Here is a 13,012-nt window from a genome sequence, read left to right as displayed (position 1 = left end):
TGATGTACAAACAGATGCAGTGCAGTGTGAGAGACTGCAATTAATGAACATCTTTGCTTCCCTCGTGTGGATGACATTCAAATATACAATCTTTATCTGCTAGGCAGCATATTTTCTTTAAGATCTGGGGATTTCTCACAGTCTGTTCACTTAAGTCTCTAACAAGGCCATGTTTCTTCTTTTTGAAACCAACAGAGCATTACTTCAAATCAGCAGGAGTCACATTAAATGAACGTTTTACAATGTACCAAAGGAGAACAGCTGAGCAGGAAGTTCCCAGGCAGAAGAGCCCAGAAATTCATAGGTACCTAGTTTTCCTTTTTGCCAGTGGGGTATTAGTAAGCTGCAGCAATCTACTGCCAAGACTGTCAACAAAGAGATTCGAGTTCAGATCCCAATATTCAACTCTCGTCATTTGTTGACCCTGAAACATTATTTCAGTGAAAATCCAGTCCATGAATACCTCCTGGATTTTTGTCTTCTACAATTTTTTCCATGCAGTGTATGCTGAATTTATGCAGGCAATTAATCATATTCGACCTGTTCTGTGATTTACACCAACTCCACTGTTCTTCACCGACAGTATCAGTTTTCATCTGCAGCCATCCCTCCCTAGCCTAGGAGGTGGAGGTGCCTGAAGTTCTCATTTTAACCCTGATCTTTGGGATTTATCTGCTGGTTCTTTTGTGACAGCCTTGGCTGAGTTGATAACATCTTAACTTCTTGGGCAGTCAGGACTGCTTTTGAAATTAATGACGAATTCTGGGGTGACTGTCATGTATTGTACTAATGCAGTGTTATCTTGTCAAAAGTGCCATGTTTCAGATGAGACATTAAACTGTTTATTCATTGTTCAGAGAACATTTCAGAGTGTTTTTGATGAAGAGTCAGGTGTTCCATGTGTTTATTGTCTGTCTTGTTTCCTTATACAACCACTAAAGAATTACTTTACAGGCTTTAAAATATCTGAAGTCACCAAAAGGGCAGGATCCACCAGTTTATAAGAGTTTGGCTGCCTGGAGTGGCAGCAAGAAATGAGGAAGGCTTTCCTATTTCCTCAACTTAGTATGTAAAGCCCTGCTTCTCCACTCGCTATTTTGCTTTGGTTAACGAAAAAAGAGAGAACTGCGGGGCATGGGTAGTTTGTCCTTTTTCTCCTAGAAATGGATTTGAATTCAACCCAGAATGGTGAAATAAACAGTTCTTTCTGTGCTTTTCCCTGGAAGATTGGATATGAAATTTGAACAGTTGGTGTGCACTTTCAAATGGGTTCAATGCAAAGTTATTCCTGAGTGATTTAACAAGTTCTGTTCAAATGGCGAGCAAGCAGCCTGTGGGAGAAGTATAAATGGCATACTTGCAGTGAAAATGCATCAGAGATTCAGTCTTGGGCATAGTGTTTAACAGAACTTTACTCTTCACCTGGCTGTGCTGCACCTGATTTTAGAGACATCAGTGCTGATATTGAATACTTGAAATAGTAAAAGTCTATTCTTTTACACGCACCTCTTGTAAAGCACAGAATTTTATCTGTCTCCCACCCTCCAAATTTAATGCTGGATCTTTAAGGACTCTGCTCTTTTGTTACTCATTCTGATGATGGTTTCCAATTTTCAAGGCGGATTGATATTTCACCCAGTGCTCTAAAGAAACGTATGCATCTCCGTGATGAAGTAAAGAATCCGAAGGAAAGCAGCTATAAGGTAATTTGGTATTTAGTTATAATTTTACTAATGATGTGTTTTGTGCTTTTAATGCATGGATGTTGGGTAATGTCTGTGTAATGCAAATAACTTAATTTTTGTTTGAAGTTTCTCCTATCATAAGTTTGTGTTTTTCTTTTAAGGCCCCAAAACAATTGTTCTAAAAAAAAACTGAGCTGCAAAGTGTTTAATTTATTAAATTAATCCTCACCTCTGTGACGTGCTTAAAAGTATGGCAGATGCTGTCAGAGCCTGTTGAGGTGAGCTTGAGACACTGGGAGACATTTTTGGAAAAAAAATCTTTAGAAAAATGCAAAAATATAAAAAAAATACGAGTGACTGATGCAGGAAAACTCCTTTTCTGACTGAGCTGTAAGTATTTTGGATTTTTTTCTGAAGAAAGTTTTAATTCTTTCAAATGTAGTTGACATTTTAAGAATTCTGTCTTGTCATCCCTTATGTAGTGTTAGGATATTTGTACTCATTTCTGATGTCTTACTAGTTAGAAAATGATCAAATGACTTTAGGCCATTGGCTGCCTCCAGTGATTGTTAATGTATTTTATAAAATAACCATTAAAAGGAATTTAGAATCGGTGTTTTTTGTTTTTTAATGCCATTTGTTTGTATGTGTTTAAAAAGATCCTGAGATATTTAGTGCCATACGAAGCAAGATATTAGCAGTGGGTCCATTCTGACCCCCAAGGCCCAGTGTCTGAACAGTGGTTTAGTGAATAAGCCAGACCGAAAGGGTATGTGAAGTGATTTTAAAAACTGCCTATGCTCTTACTATGAATTCAAAATATTAGAGAAAGGTGTGCTGATAATATAAATATTACAGCGTGCCTATATCACAGATTCATAAATAGATTTTGTGAATACATTGTATAGTGAATGTGAAGGAAACCACAGCTCTTTCCCTGTTCAAATACATTAGTGACATTTAATGGAAAACATCTGCACTACTGTAATCCATATCTTAAGTCAAAGGCTGACTAATCGATTTGGTTTGGATCACTGTATGTGCACTGTTCTCTACTTGTGGAGACTAGCCACGCAAGCTAAACTTACCTGGATTCAACTGGCTATACTAGCTGAGAGAAATTTTATTTGCCAAGTGTGATGGGCTTAACTTGATTAAAAAAATTGTATGGAATTGCTGAGTATGCTCTGACCCCTGTTCACTTATCCTTCATAATTCTGATAATGAATCTGCGCATGATTGCCATGGGTTTCTGTGTCCAGAAATGCTTGTAGTTACCAGATGAAATGCTCAGATTGTAAGAATTCTCAATGACACAGCAGTTCGCAGACAGATTCTAAATATTCATTTGCCTGCACTTCTCTCCTACTTGCTCTTGCTGTGTTCTAGGAGGTTTAATTCTAGACCAATCCACAATTTGTAAAGCTCACTCTAATATTTGCATTTCCTTCTGTTGGTTCAAAGCCTGTACTTCTTCCTAGAGCTGACCAGTACAGTGATGTTCATGATCGAGGCATGCAGTAGGTACCAAAAGGCTGTTAGAGAAATCACTCTCAATACATGTCAGCAGCGTAAGGAGAAAGGGGAAATGCTGGCTACACAGTCTTGAACTCATATTTTAAACATGTGTCAGCATACAGCCTGAAATACAGAGGTGGGTGGAACCTGCAAGCTGTCATTTGTACCAGAATTATTTTCCAGATGTGCAAATGTGCTATTCGTTCCAGTACTTTTGGACCAGGTTTATCTTTATGCCAAAGTTCCTCTGGCAGTTACAAAGAATTGCGTTAATTATGACAGAACATTGCCAGGCTCTGCATAACCTATACACTGGTGGTTTTTCTGAACTAGTCGGAGCCTTTTTTTTAAAACATCTGGCCACTCTTAGCTGGCTCCAACTCTTTGCCAGAAACTGGTTATTGTTCATTTGCAATGTTGTTTGTGGGTAATTTTTTTCTTTTGCAAGAACCTAAATAGAGAGAGACTGTCGCTTGAAGCTGAGAATGAACAAGAAGGCAAGCACAGTCAGTCACAGTTGTCTACTCAACAGCACTATGGCAAAATATCTTTCCCCAGGCAGAATAGGATGTAGATCACAATGCAGAGGTGCCAAACTCCGTCTGTAGTTAGCACAATCCTCATATTTCTCATTATGGTTATGAGAAAAACCATTCCAGCTGATGACTTCATGAGGTGCAGAAATATGTTAACATAAACTCCTTTGTCAGCTGCTTCACTTCTGTAAGTGGCATCTACCTTGCAAACTGGTGAAGTGGGCAGCCCAGCATTCCCGAGGGCTTAGCTATGACTCTTGGAGGGAGAATAGGATATAACGTCAGGAAGAGGCCATTCAGCCCACCTAAATCCTGATCTGATTTGATCTAAATTGTAATGTATTCACCAGACTACTCCCTCTTATTCCCCACTGATGGAACCTGATTCAGCTGCTGTTTGATTGCTTCAGTCAGTGTTCATTGGAATGGACTGTGATCTTTTTCCAATATTTGGTTACTGAAGAAGTTATTTTCACCTCCAGCTCCTGGTTATTGAATCAATGATTACTTCTTTCCCTCTCCTGAATGCACCACTCTGTTCACAACAGCTATATGTTTTAACAGGATGCTGCTTTGATCCAATTTCTTTCACATTGTTAACAGCCTCCTTCAGTCCTCATTCACCGGCATCTGATGACAAGAGGACACGGGAGGGGGGGAGAGAAGAGATTGGGGGAATCTATAGTGTTACTTTGGTCTCTTCCAACTAACCATCAGAGCCTGTGTTTATGGAAGGCTAGGGTGGCATTGATGGGGTGCCTTGTATGGAACAAACAAAAAGGAAGTGGTAATAAGCTGAGGAAATGGCAAGCCAGGGCAAGCTAAGGAGTTGATTTAGGTGGAATAATAAAGAAGGAACTAGATAGTTTAGTGGAGCAGCAATAGTGTGGGTCCAGCCACAAGGTGTGGGGATGTGGTCTGTCCTGGTCTTGTTCACAGAGGTTAGTTACTGGCTTATAAATTATTTTCTCCTGAATGCTTTTCTTCATGTCAACAGAGGTTCAAACCTCTTTGCTGTCAACCATTATTTTTTTCTCTCAAGAAGTATTCTGAAAAGCATCAGACTTCAGGGGAAGAGGACAAATGATGATTGTGGTGTTTATTAATGTTATAGATTTACTTTGGAGAAGATTGTAATATTGTGATATGTGATTGTACTTGTAATGCAGGAACTAGAGATTGACCAGCATTTTAAAATGGTGCATGCGTTGGATGAGGTTAATTTAACAAAATAAATGAAATGGGAATGAAGGCCACATCCTTTGCAGCATTCCAACCAATTCCAATTACCTTGTGTATGTGCACACATTTTCCAGGTGTACTGCAGCAGCACTGAGAGAAAGACTTTGAAGTTAATTTAATACATTACATTATAAATAAGTCACAGAAATGTAAATCCACACTGTCTCCTTCTGAAGAGGTCTGGGTTCTTCGGCCTCCTTCGCCTGGAGTCCATTTTAAATGCACTTGTTTTTATATTGACCACAATAGGGAGAAGGAAAATTAAGGGATGAACTGGATGACCTGCGCCAAGATATTGAGCAACGTAGAAAATATAAAAGCAAGGAAGGAGAGCATAAAAAAGATAGTTCCAAAGATTCAAGAGATTCAAGCCATTCACGTGAACGCTCAAAGGAAAAATCTGGAAAAGTTCCCAAAGCTTACAAGGAATCGAAAAAGCAAAGGTAATGTTTCATTTCCCTCATTGCAATGGATCATGTCTATGCTCAGTCCCTCCTTTCCATGACTTCATGGGCCTCGCCTAGTAGGGAATAGCAGCCATGTATGTGGTGAGATACTACCTCGTGCTGTAAGATTTTTTTATTGTTTTGTAAATGCTTACATGAACTCCTTTAAGTATATACCTGATCACAACGGGGCAGTTCTTCTGCTTAAGAACCAAACACGTCTGGGCCATTTTGTAGATTCACGGATATCCAGACTGTCAGGTAGATTCCGTTCCTCTTGTAAAACTGCACACACTTAGTCAGAGTTTTAATACTTTCACAGTGGCAAATGCTGACAACAGCGGTAGCAAATGACATTCTGATCAGTTGTGGTTGAGTCAAAATTTACTGTAATCCTGATGGAAGTGAAACAGTGGTAATAATCATTTAATTTCCTGCATCTTCGAGCTCATGAAGCTGGTAGTGTGTTCAGTCACAGGGGGACATGCAGTCCCCCTAGTGCACTGGGCCCTGTCACAGATTGGCTCTTTTGCTGCTCCTACTCAGGCAAAGAGTGAATTTCCTGCTCCTGCAGTAGGCCTCACCAGAGATTGTGTGATTGAACAGCTTTGCTCTTACAGTGAGTCCTACAATTCTCACAGCTGGTTCCTCTCTTCATGTCAATCACACAGCTGGTTCCTCTCTTCCTGATGTGGGTCCTGTTACACATTCAACTGAGTGAACAATATGCGTGGCTCACCTGAAGATTACTCCTGTGGATGCGATTGAAGTTCCACTCCGTAGTGAATAGGTGTAGTGCTTAAGGAGCATTGAGGTTCTGTTTGTCCAGACTACCTTGTGAGGCTTTGTCTCCATAAAATGGCATTGATTTCCAAATAACAATTGGCCAGCTCATCTCTGCAAACAGCCATGGTAGTGTTCAGGGAATTTTACTGGGCTGCATAGAAGCACTCTATTATTCTTTAAATTGTGGCTCTACATTGCTTTGGTTTGCTCAAATGTTCATGTTGTTATGTTCATCGCTTTGTTGGAGCTGGTGTGAGATTTGTTCTCGCCACCGTCAGTGGAATGCTATGTTAGAAATCCAAGGAAGATCATAACTTGGCTCTCTCCATCCCTACCATCTCCCTAGTGTGGGGGAGAGGAAGGACAGCAATTGTGCTGCATCCCATCAGTGACTGGGCATTGAAGCAGAATGTGGATGAGGGTGAAACCTCACAGATCATGGTACTTATCAAGGTATTACTGAAGCATGAGAATAAAATAACAACTTTATGTTTGTGTGACTTTGAACAGGAAACGCAAGAAAATCAGAGCAAGGTCCAGCTCATCAAGCTCCTCCTCCTCCTCCTCCTCTCCATCGCAGGAGGGAAAAGATGAAAGAGAAGAGGGGGTGGGCCGTGAAGAACCCACTCCTGGTTTTAACAAAGCTCGGCTTGGAACAAGGGAGTTCACAGGCCCACCAACTCGAGGCAGAGCACGTGGAACTTTTGTAAGCAGAACCTAGAAACTGATGCTGCCTTCTGCAGTCAGCTCTTGAGCATTTGGTCTCCTCTGATTTCTAGTTTTTGGACAAAGTGGGTGACTGCTTTTTGTAATACTCACCATTAGAGTGACCGAGTTTGTGTTCAAATTATTACTACTATTGTGCTTGTAATCTGGCACTGTGAAGTACTTTGTTATCTAGAAATATTAACTGTTCTCTAGAAATTTGATTCCTGTTCCTTCTGTTCTAGAGCTCAGGGTTGCAGTTGGGTGTCTTCAAATGATTCTGGTTGGAAACACCTCATTCTTGAATGGAAACAAGTGCTCTGTGGCATTGACCCAAGTCCTAACTCTGTATTGACACTGTGGCACAGAGTTTCATTTTGATTTCTTGAGAACAGTGGCCTGAGATATCAAGGTTAAGATGCTTCCATCCAGAGTTTCTGTTGATTGCTCATCTCCGACTTTCTGCTTTTATGACACTTGCTCCCAATTTATACAGAAAACTGAAATAGAGATGTACAGGTCTCCAGGATGTTGAAGTTGTACTGAACTGCTTTAGGGAGAGGGTTTTGTTTTACTTATTTTACCTTTGGCCTTCCTGACTTGAGACTTTGTCTCTCGCTCTCTCAGCTGGTGTGTTAAAGCAGTGCTTGAGAGTGTAGCAAGTTGAAATTCCTTGCTGCAAATGAGAGCAGTTTAATGAAATGGGAGGCTTTGGGTGGAGATGTATTGCCAAGTTAGTGTGAGAAGGCCTCCCATACTCTGTTACCTTAGTATGTTGAGTAAGTTCCATTCTCTATCACTGGTACTGTGCATCGGGGTCTGAAAATGTAACTCATTGAAGATGAATACCTATCCCAATCACACCTTCCTTTTTATGCTAATGCAGCAGTTCAGAATAAGAGGAAGAGGATATGGCAGGGGAGCGTTTCCTGGTCCCAGCAATAGCAGTAACACTGGTAACCCAACTTTCCAAAAGCGACCCCGTGAAGAGGACTGGGATCCTGAGTACACGCCAAAAAGCAAAAAGTACTACCTGGTACGTGTCCACAAGCATCCAGGCTCGGGGCTGGCTCGGTGCCTCGTTCAATCTGTGCTGAAGGGAGTGGTATCAATGTCCAACAGCTATTTTTAAGCAACAGGTCTAGGCAGATGTCCCTAGCGGCTCAGCAGGTTGAACCATCGGGTGGTGGATGTGTATAGGGCAGACCTGTGGCAGGTTTGTTGTCTGTGTTTTTGCACTTCAGTGTAATATAGTCTATCCTTAAATTGTAGGTTACAGAGCAAATAGGAGACACCCTTAAAACTAGATTAAGGCTGTTCAGGGATAACAGCAGGAAGCACTTCCTACCTCAAGAGTGGTGGGCATGTGGAAACCTGGAACATTCCCATGAACTTATTGGGGCTAGGAGTCAAGTAAAAGTTTCAAGGTCCAGATTGCTAAATCTTTGTCAGGCAAAGATGTTAAAGGGTATGGATCCATGATTTATTCTGGATGGAAGCACCTTATTTTTGTATTGGAAATGATTGCAGTGACCCAAGTCCTCACCATATTGGCCATGTGCTACAGAGGTTCATTCTGATTCTTGGTCTTCGTCTACCTATCAAGGTTAAGATGCTTCCATCCAGAGCTTTCTGCTGATAGTCCAGCTCACAGTTTTAGACACATACCTGTGTGGTTATTGCTTTGTAAAGAGATCTGTAATGCACTCTACACTGGAGGTTGGAAGTGACACTAAACAGCTTTACAGGGAGGGCAAGCTACAGATATAAGCTGTAACTGGTTAAAAGGGTTTAATAAGTTATCACTGCTCCAAGGGGGGGAGGGTTTAAAAAAATCTGATTGTCCTGTTAGTTTAATAGAGGGGAGAGAGATGGGAATGGATTAATCCTGTTGCTTAGAGAGTAATTGAGTTTCAGTTCATGTCAGTTGCCTTTCCACCCTACTTGGATTATGCTTGGGTGATCGTGCCCTTGTGATGTGAAGGCGAAAGTGCATCGATCTGTTAGGAGCTAATGGGTAGAGGCACTGACTGAAACTAAAGCAGACTTGGAATTTAATTAGCAAGAGCCATTAAATTTAGAGCAGTGTTCATTTAATGCTACTAGATTAGAGAATACAGGCTTCATTTACAATAACAAACCATCAACCTCCTTTACCAACTGCCTGTGTGATTCCCTGTATTTGTTTCCTTTTGGGAACTTGTTTTGTCTGTTCAGTATCTTCTATCGTCTCAGGATTAGCCAAAGTGCTTTGCAGCTGAAGAAGTAAACTTGTAGTGCAGCCAGTGTTGTAGAGGATATAGTAACCAAGGCAACCGATCATGCAGCCGACTGTGATATAAGACCAGATAATCTGCAACAGGTGTTGGCCGAGAGAGAAATATTAGCCAGAATGCTGAGAGAGCTCCCGTCTTTCCAAATAATATTGTTGGGGGGGGAGTTGTTCCATCTACCTGTGAAGGTCGACAGGATCTTGGTAAAATGCCTAATGTGAAAGATTCCACTTATAAAAGTCTGGTGCTCTTAGTAATACTGAAGTGCCCTCCTAGATTTTATGCTCCGTTCTCTGGAGTGACACTTGAGTCTACAATCTTCTGGGAGGGGAAGGGCAAAGAAAGCTTTACCAATGGAGCCACTGAGAGGAGGTCCACTGAGCAAATTTATCAGCTACATGTCATTGGAGAGGTGATTGCATCCCCATACAATTCATTAAGCTTTGCAAGGTGGTATACTTCTACAAATTGACTCTCTGAATAGATTGAATGAAAAGCCTGACCATGCTGGTAATTCCATGTAATACAATTTTTCTCCCCTGTTCCCTCCACCCTGACCTACTTTATTTCTCTTCTGATCCTCTGCAGCACGATGACCGTGAGGGAGACGGGGATAACTACTGGGCAAACAAAAGGGGTCGCGGTGCTTTCCAGCGAGGGAGAGGCCGTTTTCTGTACAAAAAGTCCAACACCAGCCCCAAGTGGACACACGACAAATATCAAGGCAGTGGACAGGAAGGTGTGGAGGAGGAAGAGGAGGAGGAGGAGGAGGATGGGCAAGTTGCTGGCATCGCCACCCAGGAGGAGAAAAATCTGGGTGCGTTGGAACAGTAGCGGCAAAAGGACTGGGCCTACCTATGGCAACAGTGCATTGATTTGAGTATAGAAACTGATCACTAGGATTGGTCACAAGAGATTTCTTCATCCAGATCTCTTTAGGGTTTACAATGTAGTAGGTTATTTGTTTTGGTGGGGGCAAGGGTATAGGACCCTTTTGAGATTGAAAGGACCAAAAACATCTGTCTTTAATGCAACTTACTATATAAAGTGCAGTGCAGGCGTCGTACCTGTGTTGTAATACCACACTAGTTGACATCCAAACACCACAGGTTGCCCTGGGGCTGTGATTCCCCTCCCCCATGTATTTAGAGACGTATAAGAGCGCATGATGGTGCGACTTGTGTACACCTGATATTACAAACCTTCCTGAGCTACTGGGTTCAGTTTGTGATAGGAGACTGCTGCAAAAATGTGAAACTGATACGGGGAGGAAGAAAGAATACTGTTAGATATCTCCCTCCACAAGTCGCACCCTGCAATCTAGAAGAAATTTCTCCCCAAATTGTTGTTTTTCTGAGCCCCAGATATTGCCGCATGCTTATTTTATTATTATGGGTTTTAAAACACTTTCACTTTTGATGCAGCTTTATAGTGGTACATGTTTCAAGGATCCTCCTCCATTTCTTTTCACTTGTTCCTTTTGCAATCTGCACATCTCCATATTTGGTTACGACGCTTGGCTTGTGCTTTATCACCAATGTGACTGACAGCAAGAGTGGTTTCTATATTTTTGTTTTAGTTTTTTTTAAAAAAAAGCGACTGGCGATTCATCTTGGGCCTAACTCGCTGTTTATTTGTAGTGTTGAGAAAAAAGTGTGAACCACCCCTGAATTTGTTCTGATTGTTCATGTAGGGAATTGTCCGAGTTAACAAACTTAATGCCCGGAAGGATCACTTTAAACCTCCGTACCTCGGCCCTGATCTTCTATCTATCTTCTAGCTTGCAAAGAGCTATGGGTTAAATTGAAACAATTCATTTTATTTCATAAGTTGTTGATGGCTCAACAAGTTTATCCATTTGAGCTGGTTCCTGGCCAGTGTTGCTGTTGCTGTGGCTTGTCTTTGTTGTTTTGTCATTGGGTTAAGGAGAAGGGATTCTGCCAGTGTTTCTTGTTCTTGATCACATTACACTGCTTGTGCTGGAAAGGCTGTGTATTTCGATACTGCTTGAGAACATGATTGGTCTTGAGCAAGGTACTGGAGAGAAAAAAGTTAGTGTGGGAAAAATATCATTTTAAAAGGGAGAAAAGGTTTTAACGTGGCTCTGAGCATTGTTTGTACCAGCTTTTAGCATTTGGCATGGTCTCCACTCCCCACCCCCCCCCCCCCCCCCAGCCACTGTTAGCAAAAACAATTGGAATGGGTTGAGAGAGGCTGGACAAGGAATAGGAATTGAGATTCAAATTAATGGGGAGATTCAACTGTTCTCAAATATTCTTTAAACCTTGTCAAAATAAAAGCTCTGCAAAATATGAAATAATTATATGAAACAAGCTGATCTTTCATGTACAAGTGTCAATTAATTTAGTTTGCTCATTTATGATAAAAGTTAGATTGTGCAGTCTTGACTAAACGAAGTGCTTGTGACAGTTTCCTTGTGCACATCTGCAGTGTGAAGTTGTGCAGTTCAGTTGCCCATCTACTGCAGGCAAATTGTCTACCTTCTGTGATATCCCTCCCGCAAATGGTCCCATTAAAATTCATCCCTGCGGGGTACAAGACCCCAAATTGATACAATAGCTTTAAAGTTGTGTTGGCCGTTCACTATCTTCCATTCTTCTGTCCCAATTTCCTGCCCCCCCCCCCAAAAAAAATTGAGAACTTATCAACCTGGAAAGTGGGAGCAATACAAGTATTAATAAATGATTATAAATTCCTTTTGATTTTTGTTATTGGGAAATTCTTTAGTCCGAATTCAAATGTTGCATCACCTTGTTGCTTTAGATCTTGGAATTAATGTTATTGAACAGACATTGGATAAACATTTAGATACATTTTATATTGACAATCAGCTGTCTCACCTCCACTCCGTGCCTAGCCTCCCTGTTCTTCTCTAATGCATCTTGCTTAATCCCTTTATTTTGTATCTTTTTATGTATGTATCAAAAAAATAATTAAAAAAATGACACATGCTCTTGGCTGCAGGAACTATATTGAATTTTTTTATACATAGAAGTAACTAGTTTTGTGGGGAGGGGAACATGAAATGGGAGGAGTATGACGGTTGCACTATTTTTGTAAAGTTTTGCTGAACTGCCTTATCACTAAAAGAATTGTTAAAAGTCACTCTTGTCCAGAATTGAACCAGATTTGTATCTCTCCAATTATTTGTGTTCTGTTTTGTTACCGTGGTTTCGTCCCTAGTCTAAAATGGCATTCTGTCATCAACTTAGTCCCCCAACCCTCCCTCAAACTGTGATTTTGCTGAGGTTCAAAGCATTGTGTTAAATTTTAATTAAATTTCTGTGCCAGCGTCACCAGTTGTATGTGTGTATTATTGACTTTGCCTTGACTCAACAGTTCTCATTCATACAGTGGCACTCAAATGAATATTTATAATCCATACTTGGATGGATGGAGCAATTGTAAACAAGATCACTTGCTTTATGAAGATGAGCGGAATACATAGGGACTGGAAAGCGTCATTGACAGGTTAGGTGTGTGACCAAAAAGGTGGCACACGGAATATAATCGGGGGAAATGTGATGATGCCCATATTGGTAGGAAGCATGGCAAAGTTGAGTTATAAAATGTTGGTGATCTGACCATCTATCATTAAGAAGGTAAATTATTGTGAAAGGTGTGGAGACAAGATTCGGAAAGTTTTGCTGCAAGGCTTTTGGTGAGATCATACCAACAGTACTACATTGTTCTGATCGGGGGGGAGAAAAGCAGTGAAGGTTTATATAAATTGGTCGATCTGATCATCCCTGGAATTGGAGAGGAAATATTGAGCAGATCAGGCATGTATTCCATGTAGC

The 13,012-nt window shown here is 41.0% G+C and overlaps 1 protein-coding gene across 7 annotated transcripts in view; it reads left to right on the top strand.

Annotated features, from left to right (window-relative positions):
• Positions 1-12,508, top strand: part of thrap3a (thyroid hormone receptor associated protein 3a) — a 117,587-nt gene extending 105,079 nt beyond the window's left edge. For 6 of the 7 annotated variants that reach the window (XM_052036579.1, XM_052036581.1, XM_052036583.1 and 3 more), the window contains 6 exons: positions 196-304; positions 1,619-1,703; positions 5,231-5,424; positions 6,724-6,919; positions 7,805-7,954; positions 9,780-12,508. In XM_052036579.1, the coding sequence (XP_051892539.1) occupies positions 196-304; positions 1,619-1,703; positions 5,231-5,424; positions 6,724-6,919; positions 7,805-7,954; positions 9,780-10,025 (980 nt within the window). In that variant the 3' untranslated portion in view covers positions 10,026-12,508. The remainder of the gene's footprint in view (positions 1-195; positions 305-1,618; positions 1,704-5,230; positions 5,425-6,723; positions 6,920-7,804; positions 7,955-9,779) is intronic. The other variant, XM_052036585.1, reaches the window with a different exon arrangement.
• Positions 12,509-13,012: the final 504 nt, after the last annotated feature.

The sequence above is a fragment of the Pristis pectinata genome, chromosome 22 (genome assembly GCF_009764475.1).
Source record: "Pristis pectinata isolate sPriPec2 chromosome 22, sPriPec2.1.pri, whole genome shotgun sequence".
Classification (NCBI taxonomy): Eukaryota; Metazoa; Chordata; class Chondrichthyes; order Rhinopristiformes; family Pristidae; genus Pristis; species Pristis pectinata.
The sequence above is the reverse complement of the archived record's forward strand: the minus strand, read 5'-3'. Positions and strand labels throughout refer to the sequence as shown.